Source organism: Musa acuminata, chromosome BXJ2-1 (assembly GCF_036884655.1).
Source record: "Musa acuminata AAA Group cultivar baxijiao chromosome BXJ2-1, Cavendish_Baxijiao_AAA, whole genome shotgun sequence".
NCBI classification, from domain to species: Eukaryota; Viridiplantae; Streptophyta; class Magnoliopsida; order Zingiberales; family Musaceae; genus Musa; species Musa acuminata.
This window is the reverse complement of record NC_088338.1, coordinates 917,015-929,535: the sequence shown is the minus strand read 5'-3', so window position 1 is coordinate 929,535 and position 12,521 is coordinate 917,015. Positions and strand designations below refer to the sequence as shown.

General features: G+C 34.9%; 1 protein-coding gene across 6 annotated transcripts; it reads right to left on the bottom strand.

The window, feature by feature from the left end:
- Positions 1-947: 947 nt before the first annotated feature.
- On the bottom strand, positions 948-12,521 carry LOC135598327 (uncharacterized). Of its 6 annotated transcripts, XM_065091938.1 has the most exons (18): positions 12,348-12,521; positions 10,749-10,833; positions 10,410-10,515; positions 10,182-10,290; positions 8,602-8,670; positions 8,356-8,529; positions 8,156-8,229; positions 7,768-7,861; positions 6,846-6,888; positions 5,105-5,167; positions 4,185-4,417; positions 3,628-3,748; positions 3,442-3,542; positions 3,204-3,317; positions 2,913-3,074; positions 2,687-2,833; positions 2,430-2,575; positions 948-1,390 (listed from the first exon to the last, which is right to left on the bottom strand). In XM_065091938.1, the coding sequence occupies exons 3-18, from the start codon at positions 10,471-10,473 to the stop codon at positions 1,239-1,241; spliced, it is 1,866 nt and encodes a 621-aa protein (XP_064948010.1). In that variant the 5' UTR covers positions 10,474-10,515; positions 10,749-10,833; positions 12,348-12,521; the 3' UTR covers positions 948-1,238. The 6 variants fall into 6 exon arrangements, with proteins under 6 accessions (XP_064948010.1, XP_064948009.1, XP_064948008.1 ...); XM_065091937.1 differs by lacking the exon at positions 10,749-10,833 and having other exon boundaries at positions 10,410-10,523; XM_065091936.1 differs by lacking the exon at positions 10,749-10,833.

The following is a 12,521-nucleotide window of genomic DNA, read 5'->3' as shown; positions in this document are numbered from 1 at the left end:
CGCCATCGCTCTCCTTATCCACAATAGCCATCCGTGGTCGCCAACGACATTATCGTCCACCACCACCAATGCTGTTCGCTATCACAAATTAAAATATTAAAATTATTTTTTTACTCTTTATTTTTATAATTTTCGTTGGTAAAATCGACGACGTTAGTATAAATAGATCTAGATGTTTCACAACTATAAGGATGATAATATTATTTTTTGAAGTATAGGGAGTGAAATGCTAAAGATAACTAACTATAATAGGTAATATATAATTAACCCCAAATTACATGCTAAAGATTTTATCTATGATTTTATACTAATCAAATTCTTTCATTACCTTAATCGTTGATTAAGGAACCAAAGATGTATAATCATTATTTTTATTTTTTTAAATTTGATCATAACCATTTGGTTGTTCAAAAGTTCAAATATTATACACCTAAAATACAACTAAAATAATAAAGGTAATTTCTTTGAAAAAAACTGATTTTTTTTTTAAATAATCTTGTTTTCATTTTTTTCTAAATGGTGCTTTCTATTTCTTATAATCCAATAAATATCCCTCCCTGGTTATCACTTGTCATTTGTCGCCTCTGTGTTGCCACCATCGTGAGGCCCTCAACACAGTCATCGTCGCCTCTTATCATGCTGACCATTGAGCCCTCGTCTTCCTCCTTTATTGTCGACATTAGCAAAGGGGAAAGAGGTAGCTACAATAGGCCTACCCCTCTCTTCACTCGCATGGCAGGCCCATCATCCAATCTCTTGCCCGAGCAAGCAGCGCCATATAGTCGTCCCCTGTTCAAGCCCTTATCGATCACACCTATGCCATCTAGACTCTTGCCTCCATTACAATCATTGACCCTGTTCGAGCCCTCCACACGCAATGGGCAGGCATCACTGGTCACCCTCATAAGTATTAAATGTTATTGGGCAGTCAAGGTGGAACCAAAGAGTAAAAACCATAAATCATGCTTGTATTGCAAAGTAAAACAAAAGAAAATTATATTTGGGTAATATCCTCTAACATATAAGAGTCTAAGTGACAAAATTATAGTACTCATATTATGAATAAAAATCATTCTCTATGAGGAAGTGCAAGTTATTTCACCTGCATTCGCATGATTCCCCAGATTTGCACAATGATCAAGCATCAACAGAAGCATTCACGTCCAATTCTACAAACTTTCTGAGCTACCCAACAGAAGCATTCATCTTCCAATAGCAAGTGTGATTGCGAAGATGTGCTAAGGATCATCATCATATGGCGTGCTTGACGCTGGCAGTAGAGGAACGATCACAATGGGCCTCCCATGTAGTCTAAATTCCGTAAGTCTGGAAGCATAATTTGACTGGCATAATTGTGTATTCCCACCCAAGTCCAACGTCTCCAGTTTACCTAAGAAACGAAAATGGAAGAACAGGCCTGAAGTTTGTGGGATTAAATATGTAGGAGATATTGCTCATCTAAAGTCATGAACATGATGCCTTCACAAAACATCCAATGAGAGAGGAAAACTACACCCTATATATTCCCTACATTATCATGAAAATGGTCCTCATTTAAATTAGAAAAATGCATTGTAAATCAGCTGGCAAATGTGACATTGACTGTAGTGATTCAGTAAAGCACACAAAATAGTTCCCTAAAAAAGCTATTTCAATTCCCAAATTCATTTAAACAAACTCAATGCAATAAGCTAAGATAGAAAATTCTACCATAATAATGTAGATATATATCTACCACGGAGACATGTTACAATGTACACAAGCAGGCTCAAACACAAACTATAACAGGAAAATTGCAGAGCCACTAATATATTTGTATTCACTTTCTTTTTCCTACTTATTTCAAAAACTGAATTTTCAAGAACAATAAAAGAAGCTTTAATGCCTAACTATCAAGGATTTTCATAAGAAAAAAATTGTCACAGGGCTTTAGTTGGACAGGCTTTTAAGCATGTGCTTTCTATGGCTAGTCACGTGTAGTAAATACAAAATTTGTCTAGAATTCCATTATGATGATGGTAGAAAGAAGCATGACCATCTTAGATCTATTATGCAACATTACATTAAACTCTTAAAGTGGCAAGGCTTTTAGTAATACATCCCATAGACAAATATACCAATAACTGTATTCACTCATCAGACTTGGTTAAACAATCTTCCAAACATTGTGCACCATTACCATTTTCTAACAAGATAAATGTTTAAATTGGAGAGCAAAACAAGACTGTAATAGCTAACAATGTTAAGGAAATGATTTCACTGGCATTCCAAATATTTCTTAAAGAAACTTGGCTCATCATCAAATTTACGATTGTTTGGACCCATAAGATTTATATAAAGATGTTGGCTAAAATGCATTAGATTGCTACTCACAGCTCAAGTATCACAAACACTATAGATTTGTAATGTTATTTTGCTAAGAATCATACCCTGTGACTGTTTCAGTGCACCATAAATCACTTCTGATGATTCAGGAGGCATAAGATTACCTCCGGCGTTGATATAAGCAATACTAGGTGAATACATGAGGAGTTTAACGATGAAATAAGCAGCTCTGAGCCCACCACGATTCTTGCTACAAAATTAAGGCTACAAGTAACTTATAAAATTTTTAACAGAAATTGCACACAAACAGGAGAGAGAGAGAGAGAGAGAGAGAGAGAGAGAGAGAGAGAGAGGTGACAACCTTATGTTGATGCTTTGAAGAGCCATCTTTTTAGGTATTTGATCCTCAAGTTGTTGAAAGCCTAATGTTCCTAGTTCCACATCTTCAATGTTAAGTTTTCTAACACTGGAAGAAGCCAAGAACTTTGCCAAAGGTGCTGCTATTGAACTGAAGTTTAATATAGTATCAGCAGCTGCTTCCAACAGATGACTAAATGGAAAGATATTATAGAAGTTGGATGACTAACCTGCCAAGGTTATTTTCTGCCACAGAGAATGACCCCTTCAAAGTTGGAAGGCTTCTTAGAAGTTCAGCCACTCCCGTGCAAGACAGATTGCAATTATTTAGCTTAATATCTGAAAGAGGGTAAGATTTCTCAACAGCCCAAACAAAATAAGGAATTAAACTCCTGCAAAATTCATGTACTAATTGATTCAGTAGTGAAATCAAGAGTTGTGAAGACAAATGAGTGAAGAGTTTGTGGATAGCTTCCTTCTGAATAAGTAACATGAAGGATACAGATGGAATTCATAACTACCTGATTCCATCATCCATTATAGCATTGTCACTTATGTCTAAACTACTCAAAACAGGCATATGAACCAAGATATTATGAAGATCTTCAGCATCTTCCTTCTGAAAATTATTCCCCCTGACATATTGCCAATGTCAGTTGTAAACTCCATCAGGAAACTAACAGATAAGAAACAAAAAGATCCCATCACAGCCTCACAAAATAGTGAGAATAAGTCAATTAAAAACAAATTACATAGTACCTTAAGCTCAGTTTCCTCAGTGACCTCAATGACACATTTGATTCCACTAATAATGCAAACTCTAAAGGTTTTCTGTCAACCATAGAAAGCCAACCAGCAAGCTGCAGAATACAGACAACCTTTAACTAAAGGCATCTTGGCCAAAACAAGTCAGTAAATGTGATCTTACACCAATGAACTACTAACATTGTTCTCTGATATCTCTAGAGTGACTACATCAGAAGATGACCCAAGGAGAACATCAAAAATCATTTTTGCACACTTTGGCAGCAACTTACTGTCACAAAAACACAGTGTTCGCAAGTCCCTGAGAATTTAAAAAACTGTTGAGGTTTCTTTGTTATGGCAATTATTGGATGGAAAGATAATTAACAAAATCCACCTCTATAGTTTATGCTAAATTATGTCATAAAATGCATAAGAAAGCTATCAAAATCTTATTTTATCAATGTAATTAACAAATATTTGCAGGTATCACCTATATATAGAAATATCTAAGATTCAAGTTGGCATGCTTCTGGTCTTCATTTTAACATTCAGTAGAAGAAATAATGTCTAACTTGTATCCCTAGAATCATTAAATCATTTTGTAACTCGATATTCACTAAAATGTGCACTAGATGCATCTGCAGATGTATATATTTGTCACCTAATATTGCCAGATCAACAGTGAACATATTCGGGCACAAAAGTTTTTGAAGTAAAACTAAACAAACTAGTAAACATGAAAAGATCGGATGTACCTTCCTGATGATATAAAAGACAAAAGGCCAGCAGGTATGGTAGATAACTTGCTATCAAAGATGCGAGATGATTTTACATGAAGTTCTCGGACACCATGAGTTTGAGATACATCTCTTCTGTGTATAGAACCAAAAATTTGATCTATCATAGCAGGTGGAATCTGAGAATACATAAATTCAAGAGAATGCAATGTCTGCCTGTGCTGGTTTAGATGCATACACACTCCATTAACCTGGAGATGCAATGGAACAATCAAGTAATAATACTGAAACTCACATCATCATGTCAGTTCTCCTAGCAAAGGAACCCAACAAAGCATTTAATGAAATATAAATTATTCATGCATGCTTATACTGTTACACAAAATACTATTCTGAATTGGGAGCGACAAATATAGCACATGCACCTAAGCAATAAAACATGAGCCTCCAGAACTTAGGGTACAAAATTTGTTATTAAAACGAGCAGCCAATTCAAAGATAAATAGTACCAGTTGCTCTTCAGAGATTAACTTTTTTGAAAAACAATAACATTTTTCTTCTTTCAATCTGTTAGAACATGCTTATCATATAGTTATGAAGTGGTTTTCAGCGACTTAACCATCAAAATTGTTCTGTAAAATCAAATATGATATGCACTAATAACATTGTTTTTTCTTATCGTGCCCTCAAGTACTCCAATGCAATTTCTGCATGCTCTCATTTTTCAGAGCATGCCAAGCATTAAGTGCATTTAAACAAATTAATGAGATATATATAATTAAATGGTCATTAGATGAAATAGGGCCTAAAAATATTGAATCATTTTGGATAAAACAGTGCTGTTATTCTTGCACATGTTTTAAGAAACAGCTAAAAGTTTAAATCTTATTGTAACTCATGGTCCATCATGTTGTGTGCTCATAAATGTAGGACTTTACCTGATTTTTGGAGATTATCCTTCTGAACACCAAACCTTGCAACTTGCAATCTCTAAGTAGCTCCTGCAAGTGATATATGATAGAGTTTTTGAGTTTGAATATGTGTGATAATCACAATGTTTAAAAGGTACCTCAGTCTGTACCATTACCACAATGATAGACTTCTGATTTATGCATGAACACTTTTTGAAGAAAAGACATGGAAATTGTCAAACTTAATTCATGAAGATTATAAAATATGGATTAAAAGGCAACTATAATATACAGAAGTAGGAAAATGATAGAGTCAACAAGATAAAAGGAGAGGGAGGGGAGGTGTAAATAGGAAAGTTGGGGATGTAAATCTTGAAACTGGAAGCGCCTTTGGGATGTCAATCTTGAAGTGTGAGAACCATCTTACAGCATTCCTCAGATGAAGAGGATGTGATCCACTTTTCTGCATGAGAAATCAAAACAGCAATTACATACATGTATCTCCCATTCTTCATCACTAAAATTTGATGGGAGTAATTTCCAGTTTGATGACTAGCCACATGAAAACTCAACATTGGTAGTTTAAGGGCTAAGGTCTAATCACTCAGCTGGTTTTTACTAAGCTATGTGTACTGGTCCTACAGAAAATTGGTACCAGTAATGATATTTGGAGTATGGCAATCTACCCACTTGATTAACTGATGCCCAGGTCACATATGTAAGTTACACTTAAGTCCACATAGATAACCAGGATCTCACAGTGACATTGGATTCCGGAGGCATCATAACCAACCATACCACCATCACTATCATAGTGCACTGCCCTAGCCAGATTGATGATATATGGGATACAAAATAATGCAATGTAACCCACACAAAATGAGCTTTTATGATGAAAACCCAAAAAACACACACAAGCTAACCCACACAATCTAATATGGATCTATCTTTGTAGTTTCCAACCATGACGATCAGCATGCTATTGTACCAACTGGCACAAGACAAAAAACACTGACAATATGCCGGCACCTTTGGCATGAGCCTACATGGCACTTTTTTATACCTTTCGGAAATGATAGCTTTAACTCATGCCAACACAAATTGATTAGCACAATAATTCTTGATCATGCCATGCCAATTGTCACTCATAGGCTAGATAACATAGAAAAAATTTGGCCTAGTCATATCTTGGCACCATCTACACAGGCTGGCATAACATGTGTCTATACCTTTGGACCTGCACAACTTGGCATAACATGTGTAGATACCTCCCTGGCATGGTACATAAACCAATGTCAATTTATCTTGATTGACATAACAATCCTTGCTACTTATATGAAACAGTAAGGACTAATTTGATTGGAGATTGAGATGCAGAATGCCAAGTTCCAGGGGATCTTAAAATAGTGATATTAAACCCTTTTCTTTTGAAACAAAATTGAAACTTGATAGGTATAAAGTATAAAGTATAAACAAAACCAATCAAAACAAACCAATTTGAAATCAGTCTTTAGACAGTGTAAATATCATTTTGGTACACTGACTGTTAGACAAATCCCACTAGTGAAACAATCAAAAGAACAAATGAAAGAAGACAGTCCCATCCCTACATGAATATTTGTAAAATATACATGCAAAGGAACAATTTCTTTGGTTGATATTTCTGAATAGAACTGGAATGAGGATACCAATAACAAACAATAAATCACACTAGAATGACATAATCTAATCCAACAACAAAATTCAAGGCAGCTATTGTTACACTTACACATGTTTCTGCAACACAAAGCACATTTTGAAGTCTCAGGTATCTGCATTTACAAGAAAACCAAGATCAGCAACAATATAAGGGGACCAAAATTCAGAAATAACTGATGCAAAATACAGTATGTACTTTCAACTCTTCTAACATGAATTTTTTACCGAAAGAAAATCTCCAATAAAAGAAAGGATTCCCAAAGGCTGGATATAGGTAATCCAATAAAAATAAGTGCAATATATTTACAAAGACGTGTGCAAAAGATAGAGGACATCATCTTCTTGAGTGGAAAAAGCAATAAACAGAATGAACAACATTCATTATTGCTACAAAATAAAAATTGTGGTTAAAATCACCTAATGACACAGGGATTGTGGCAAGTTCTCATCCTGATACATGATTGGACATTGTATTGAACACCACAAGTCGGGAAAGTGTTCATTGCCACTGCTCAGGCCAGTGCTAGCTTGAATGCACTTAACACTGTATAGTGCTTTGTGCCTATATTGTAAACCTCAAAATTTTAAATACCAGTCAAATAGCGGTATCAATAATCTATTGCACCAGTATATCAACAGTATATTGGACGATATATCAAACTGTACAACCCTATATCATTGAATAAGAAACAAAAATGGACGTATATGTATCAGCATCGGGCTATATATTTGGTATCAGTACTTGGTCAGACATAAATGTTGGATGGTATGTACAGCCTCGACTAGTATTTCAAACCTTGGTGTTGACAAATAAATCCTGTTTGTAATGTATTCAATCTTTTAAACTCAATATCCTAAAATCATATTCAATGAAATAATCAATTAAACAACCAAAAAATTCAGGAGTATAATTAAATTATCCAGCTATTGAATTTGCTGGCATCAACAATCAGATTAAAACATCATAATTGAAAGTTTGAAACAAAAGATACCTAATGTATTGTCCAAATTTGTTGCAATGGAAGGACAATTTCATACAGGTACAAAATGTGCCTCCACTATGACCAATTACATCCATGATGTTATCTGCAACAAAAGAAAACAACATCCAGGAAAAAGAGAAAAAAAGTTGCCTTGACAAAACAACAAATAAAAAAATATAAAGAAACCTTGAAGTCCTGTAAAACATTGTTCCAGTAAAAAGGAATTTCATTATGTCAGTTGTCCAAGTGCAGTACTACATCATTTAAGAATTGAGTCATGATAATTAAAGAAAGTTTCAGAAAAATAAATTAGAGTAAGTCACGCTTCTATAAGGAAAAAAAATAAATATGGAAGCATCTATGAATAGAAATGAGGGAACATCAAATGCTATTTTACCTGAAATTGTTAGGTCACTAATATAACCATCAAAAGACGGAAGTAAGGCCGTCTCTGCAGCTTCATCTAGACAACTACCAACACAAAAATCTCAGTCATAACCAATAGCAATCAGACGACTATGTCATAGTCTCTATGTGAACAACTAAAACTTAATATAAAGCAAGAAGCACAGAGTAACACCATATTAGTAGGCATACTTCTGTAGATGCTTTTCCCAATATAGTTGCTGCCAGTCAACACTTTGATTTGACAATTTAGCTATTTCACAACCATCTTGTGTTGCCACACAGCCAATTTGTTGGGTTATAGTGATATCTTCAGGCCAGCGATTCATGTATAACATCTTCCATGTCATATTAAAATCTTCTTTCCTGAAAATAGGTATCTCTCTTACTATATTTTCCTTCATCCATTTCTTATGAAACACATGATGCTAATCAAACCTTTTACGTTTTCGTCCATGGTCAACACCAACATTTGTGAATCCTACTCCACCACAACTATCAGGTAATCTGTCACAGAGATACTACTGATTTAGCAAGTGAATGCATAGACTAGCAAAGCACCCAAATATCACCAAAAAGGCTCACAGCAACATATTCAGAAGAGTCATTGCCACACAATTGATCTCTAGCATGTAATATAGTATGCAACAAAAGATTGTTAAAACTTAAAAGCTCCACCACACCACTAGGGCTGTCCTCAAAAGTGGAATTCACGTGATATGCAGCACTGAAACTAATAAAAACAACTTAAAAGACAAAATGTTGCATGCTTATACTACAACTGAATTTTACTTGCTAATGAGTGTTCAAAAGGTGGCTCCACAAGTTAAATCTCTAATGTGAGACATAGTTGTATCAAAAAATTATAAGTTCCATTTGGATTATAAATAGCCAAAATTACATAAGCAGATGTTCCTAGACTACATCCTAACCCACAATGAAACATACCAGCTTCATAATATCAACATTCAACATTATCATAAAGCAAGAACCTAAGCATAGAGCAAATTAGATGTACATTGGAAAAAGCTAGACATTAGTATTAATAAAGACAAATAAAAAAATATGTCAATATGGTTTACTCAACAATTACTTACCTGATTATTGTTTTTGGACCATATTGGGCTAAAGGAACTTAGCTAAAAAGTTCATCTATAGGTTATCTTAGAAACTAAATGTTACCTAGATTTTTACAGTCAATTCATATCCAACAATTGTCAACATAAGTTGACATGTCAATTTATCCAGTTAAGGTAATCCCTCAGCAACAATTTAGGACATAAAAATATTAATAACCAAGGTTTTGCCAATCCAGCCCATGCAGCATACCGTGTGATGGACCACAGTAGCAAGAAGACGGCAAGGAGAGGCAGGAGGAGAAGAAGAGGAGGAGGTGGAGAGAAAGAGGAGGAATTGGAGAAAAGGAAGAGGGGAGGAGCAGTAGATGGCAGAAGCGACAGAGGCGGAGAATTAGATGAGTAACAGGATGATCAACTGCAGCATGATGGTGATGAGCAACACAAGGGACACAATGTTACAGTTATATGGTCCAATATTATTTTCAAGGTAACTCAAATTATAGTGTTGTCCAACATTGCAACAATCACTAGATGAGAAGCGTAGTTACTCATGAAACTTTCAGTTTATTCCATAGTATCGCAATCATAAAAATAAATGTGTTCATACATTTGTGTAGTATGAAAATCAACCCAAACTATCCACATGAACTAAATGATATTTTAACTTGCTTAACTTAATGTAAGACAAAATATGAAGCATTTCCTTGTACTTATCACTGTAAGTGAGCTTCACAGAGGTATTACAAATACTGCAAAAAGCATATATTTATGTGATGGATAAAGGGATACAAAGAATTAAATCCAAGAAATACTGAAAATGAATGCAGAGAACACAGAAAGTTGTGAAAAGCTAAAAAATAGTTGAAAGCTAACTACCATTAGAAGAGTAGAGATTTTGAAGTAGTAAGTAGTGCATTTAGTCTTTCAATGGCAAAACACCTTTCTAGCAATTCATGCATATTTTGCAATGCCAATGGAGGCAGGTTTGTCGCCAAGCCATCAAACAATTCCGAAGGAAGTTCAACGATGTCCTCCACATGCTCATTTCCTGTGACATGCAATGATTTTGGTATGCAATTAAAAAATGAATTGTTATATTGCATGTTAATTTCTGAAGATTCATAATTTAACAGCGAAATTTTAAATTTTATTATCTTCAATACCAACCATGTACTAATGCAGCTGTAATTGTCTTCACACAGAGAGAGAACAAGGTTGGGACATAAGACATGTAGTTATGCCTACCAGCAGCACCTTGACAACTGCAACCAATCTGAATAACTACTTTCATATGTTAAAGTTCTGTACATCTCACTGGTCAAGCATAGCAATTTCATGAATGAAAAGAATAAAGAATCCAGTGGATAAAGAGTATGCAATAAGATTCACGAAGGAAAGGAACAAATATACAGGATTTTTGGGCATCACAAGAAATCAAGATCTGTCACAGTTGGTACCATGAACAAGAGGTTAGACCAAGAGGAAGTCAAAACAAGTGCTACTAACTTGTAAAATAGTATCATCGATTTAAAAGTCAATCTGCGTTGGCATAGCATTTCCTGTCACGACAAGATCATGCATACATTTGTGTCTGGAAACAGAGACCTTGATCATTAGCACACACACCATGATCATCCATCACAGTTGACAATCATTTTGCCAGCATATACTAGTACACCTCGTGTCACAAACTTTTAAACCATGTAGACAATAACAAATTAGTAATGAACCAAAGATGCAGCAATCTATGAAACAAGACTTAACAGCTAAAAAATATATGCTTATTCATCTAAATCCTGCAATCTTAAACTTGATGCCACGCATGAGAAATATGTCTAACATAACTTCAACCTGAAAGCTCATCCATAATACTAAAGATGCAGCACTTATGATCAACTTCTTTCTGCAAAAGCCTTACTATCTGAGATTATCTTAATGGTTTCTTTGCCTTTTGCCCTCGATATTGCTTATTTTCTATTGTTAGACCTTTAGTTTCCTGCTCTTTAACATGGGATCACTACCAGCTATGCTTGCAGTTTACCTGCTTGTTTAAAACTTGTAATGACTCAATAGACTAGAGTTGTCCATTGTTTAATATCTTTTTTCACTAGATTACACTATCTGGTTTGGTGTTCTATTTAGTGTGTATATGTTAAATATAGCTCAAGAGAAGTGATTTTACATTTACTTTTTTATAATTATTTTTTTATAAGATATGCACATGGTACAACATATATTACTTTCATCAAAAAGGGATTAGCTTTTATGTGTTCTGATTTCTTTACAACATAAATCCATCATCAAGATTAGTTTTAATCATCATGAAAGGATTAGTTTTATGTGTTCGCATTTCTTTTTGAAAGGTCATGAGTTTGCATTTTATTTCTTGGAAGTTGATCAAATATTATCTTTTTTTCCTCTCTTTCCTTCGACTGTGATGAGTAAATGTTCGTTAAAATCAACTAATCAACCTACTACTACTATGGTCCCTCGGAACGACTTATTTATAACAAGCAAGGTTAAATACAAGTTGAATTTAACTGACAATTACTATGATCCCTTGTTTGGGACAAAACTAAAGAATTGAATTTTAATTTATTTTCATGTTTGACAAGGATCAACCAATGATTTCAGTCACCAGTAGCTATACCCTTGAATCAACCTAAACCAAATACTCATGAGAAAAGAAATTTTCATCTAGACAACCAATAAATTGTATTGATAATTCTACTTCAAATACAAGCATGCCGAACAATGTTTCAAATTTGAAACCACATTGAGACAAAACAGCATATTTTGATGAATTGGCATGATTAATTCTAGGTTGAACCTATAGGAACAGACAATCCCAGCTAAAATTGCATATGATGACTGGCGACGAGGAGCATCATCTAGTCTTAGTATAAATAAAAGGGATAAGTGTCTTTTTGTAAGAAGAGTAGGGTCATATACATATAGAAGAGATGAGACTACTTAATTTTTTACTTCCAGTTCGGATCAAGAATGACAGTGCTCGCTGAAAAGAGAAAATTCCACATGCATCGCATTTCGAACCAGACAGAGATCGAGGGAGTGTAAGAGAAGCGAGATAGAGAGAGAATTTACGTTGTCGCTACCGTTGCCTATGCCGCTCCGGTCCTTTGCTGCGACTGAGCCCGCTCGATCAACAAGCCGACATCGGCTCCGCTCCTTGCTGTTAAAGCGAGGTTTGGGGAACAGTGTTTAGGGATTTTAAGGTGTTCGAGAGAGATGGAAGGAGGGGAGGGGGCGGCCACTACA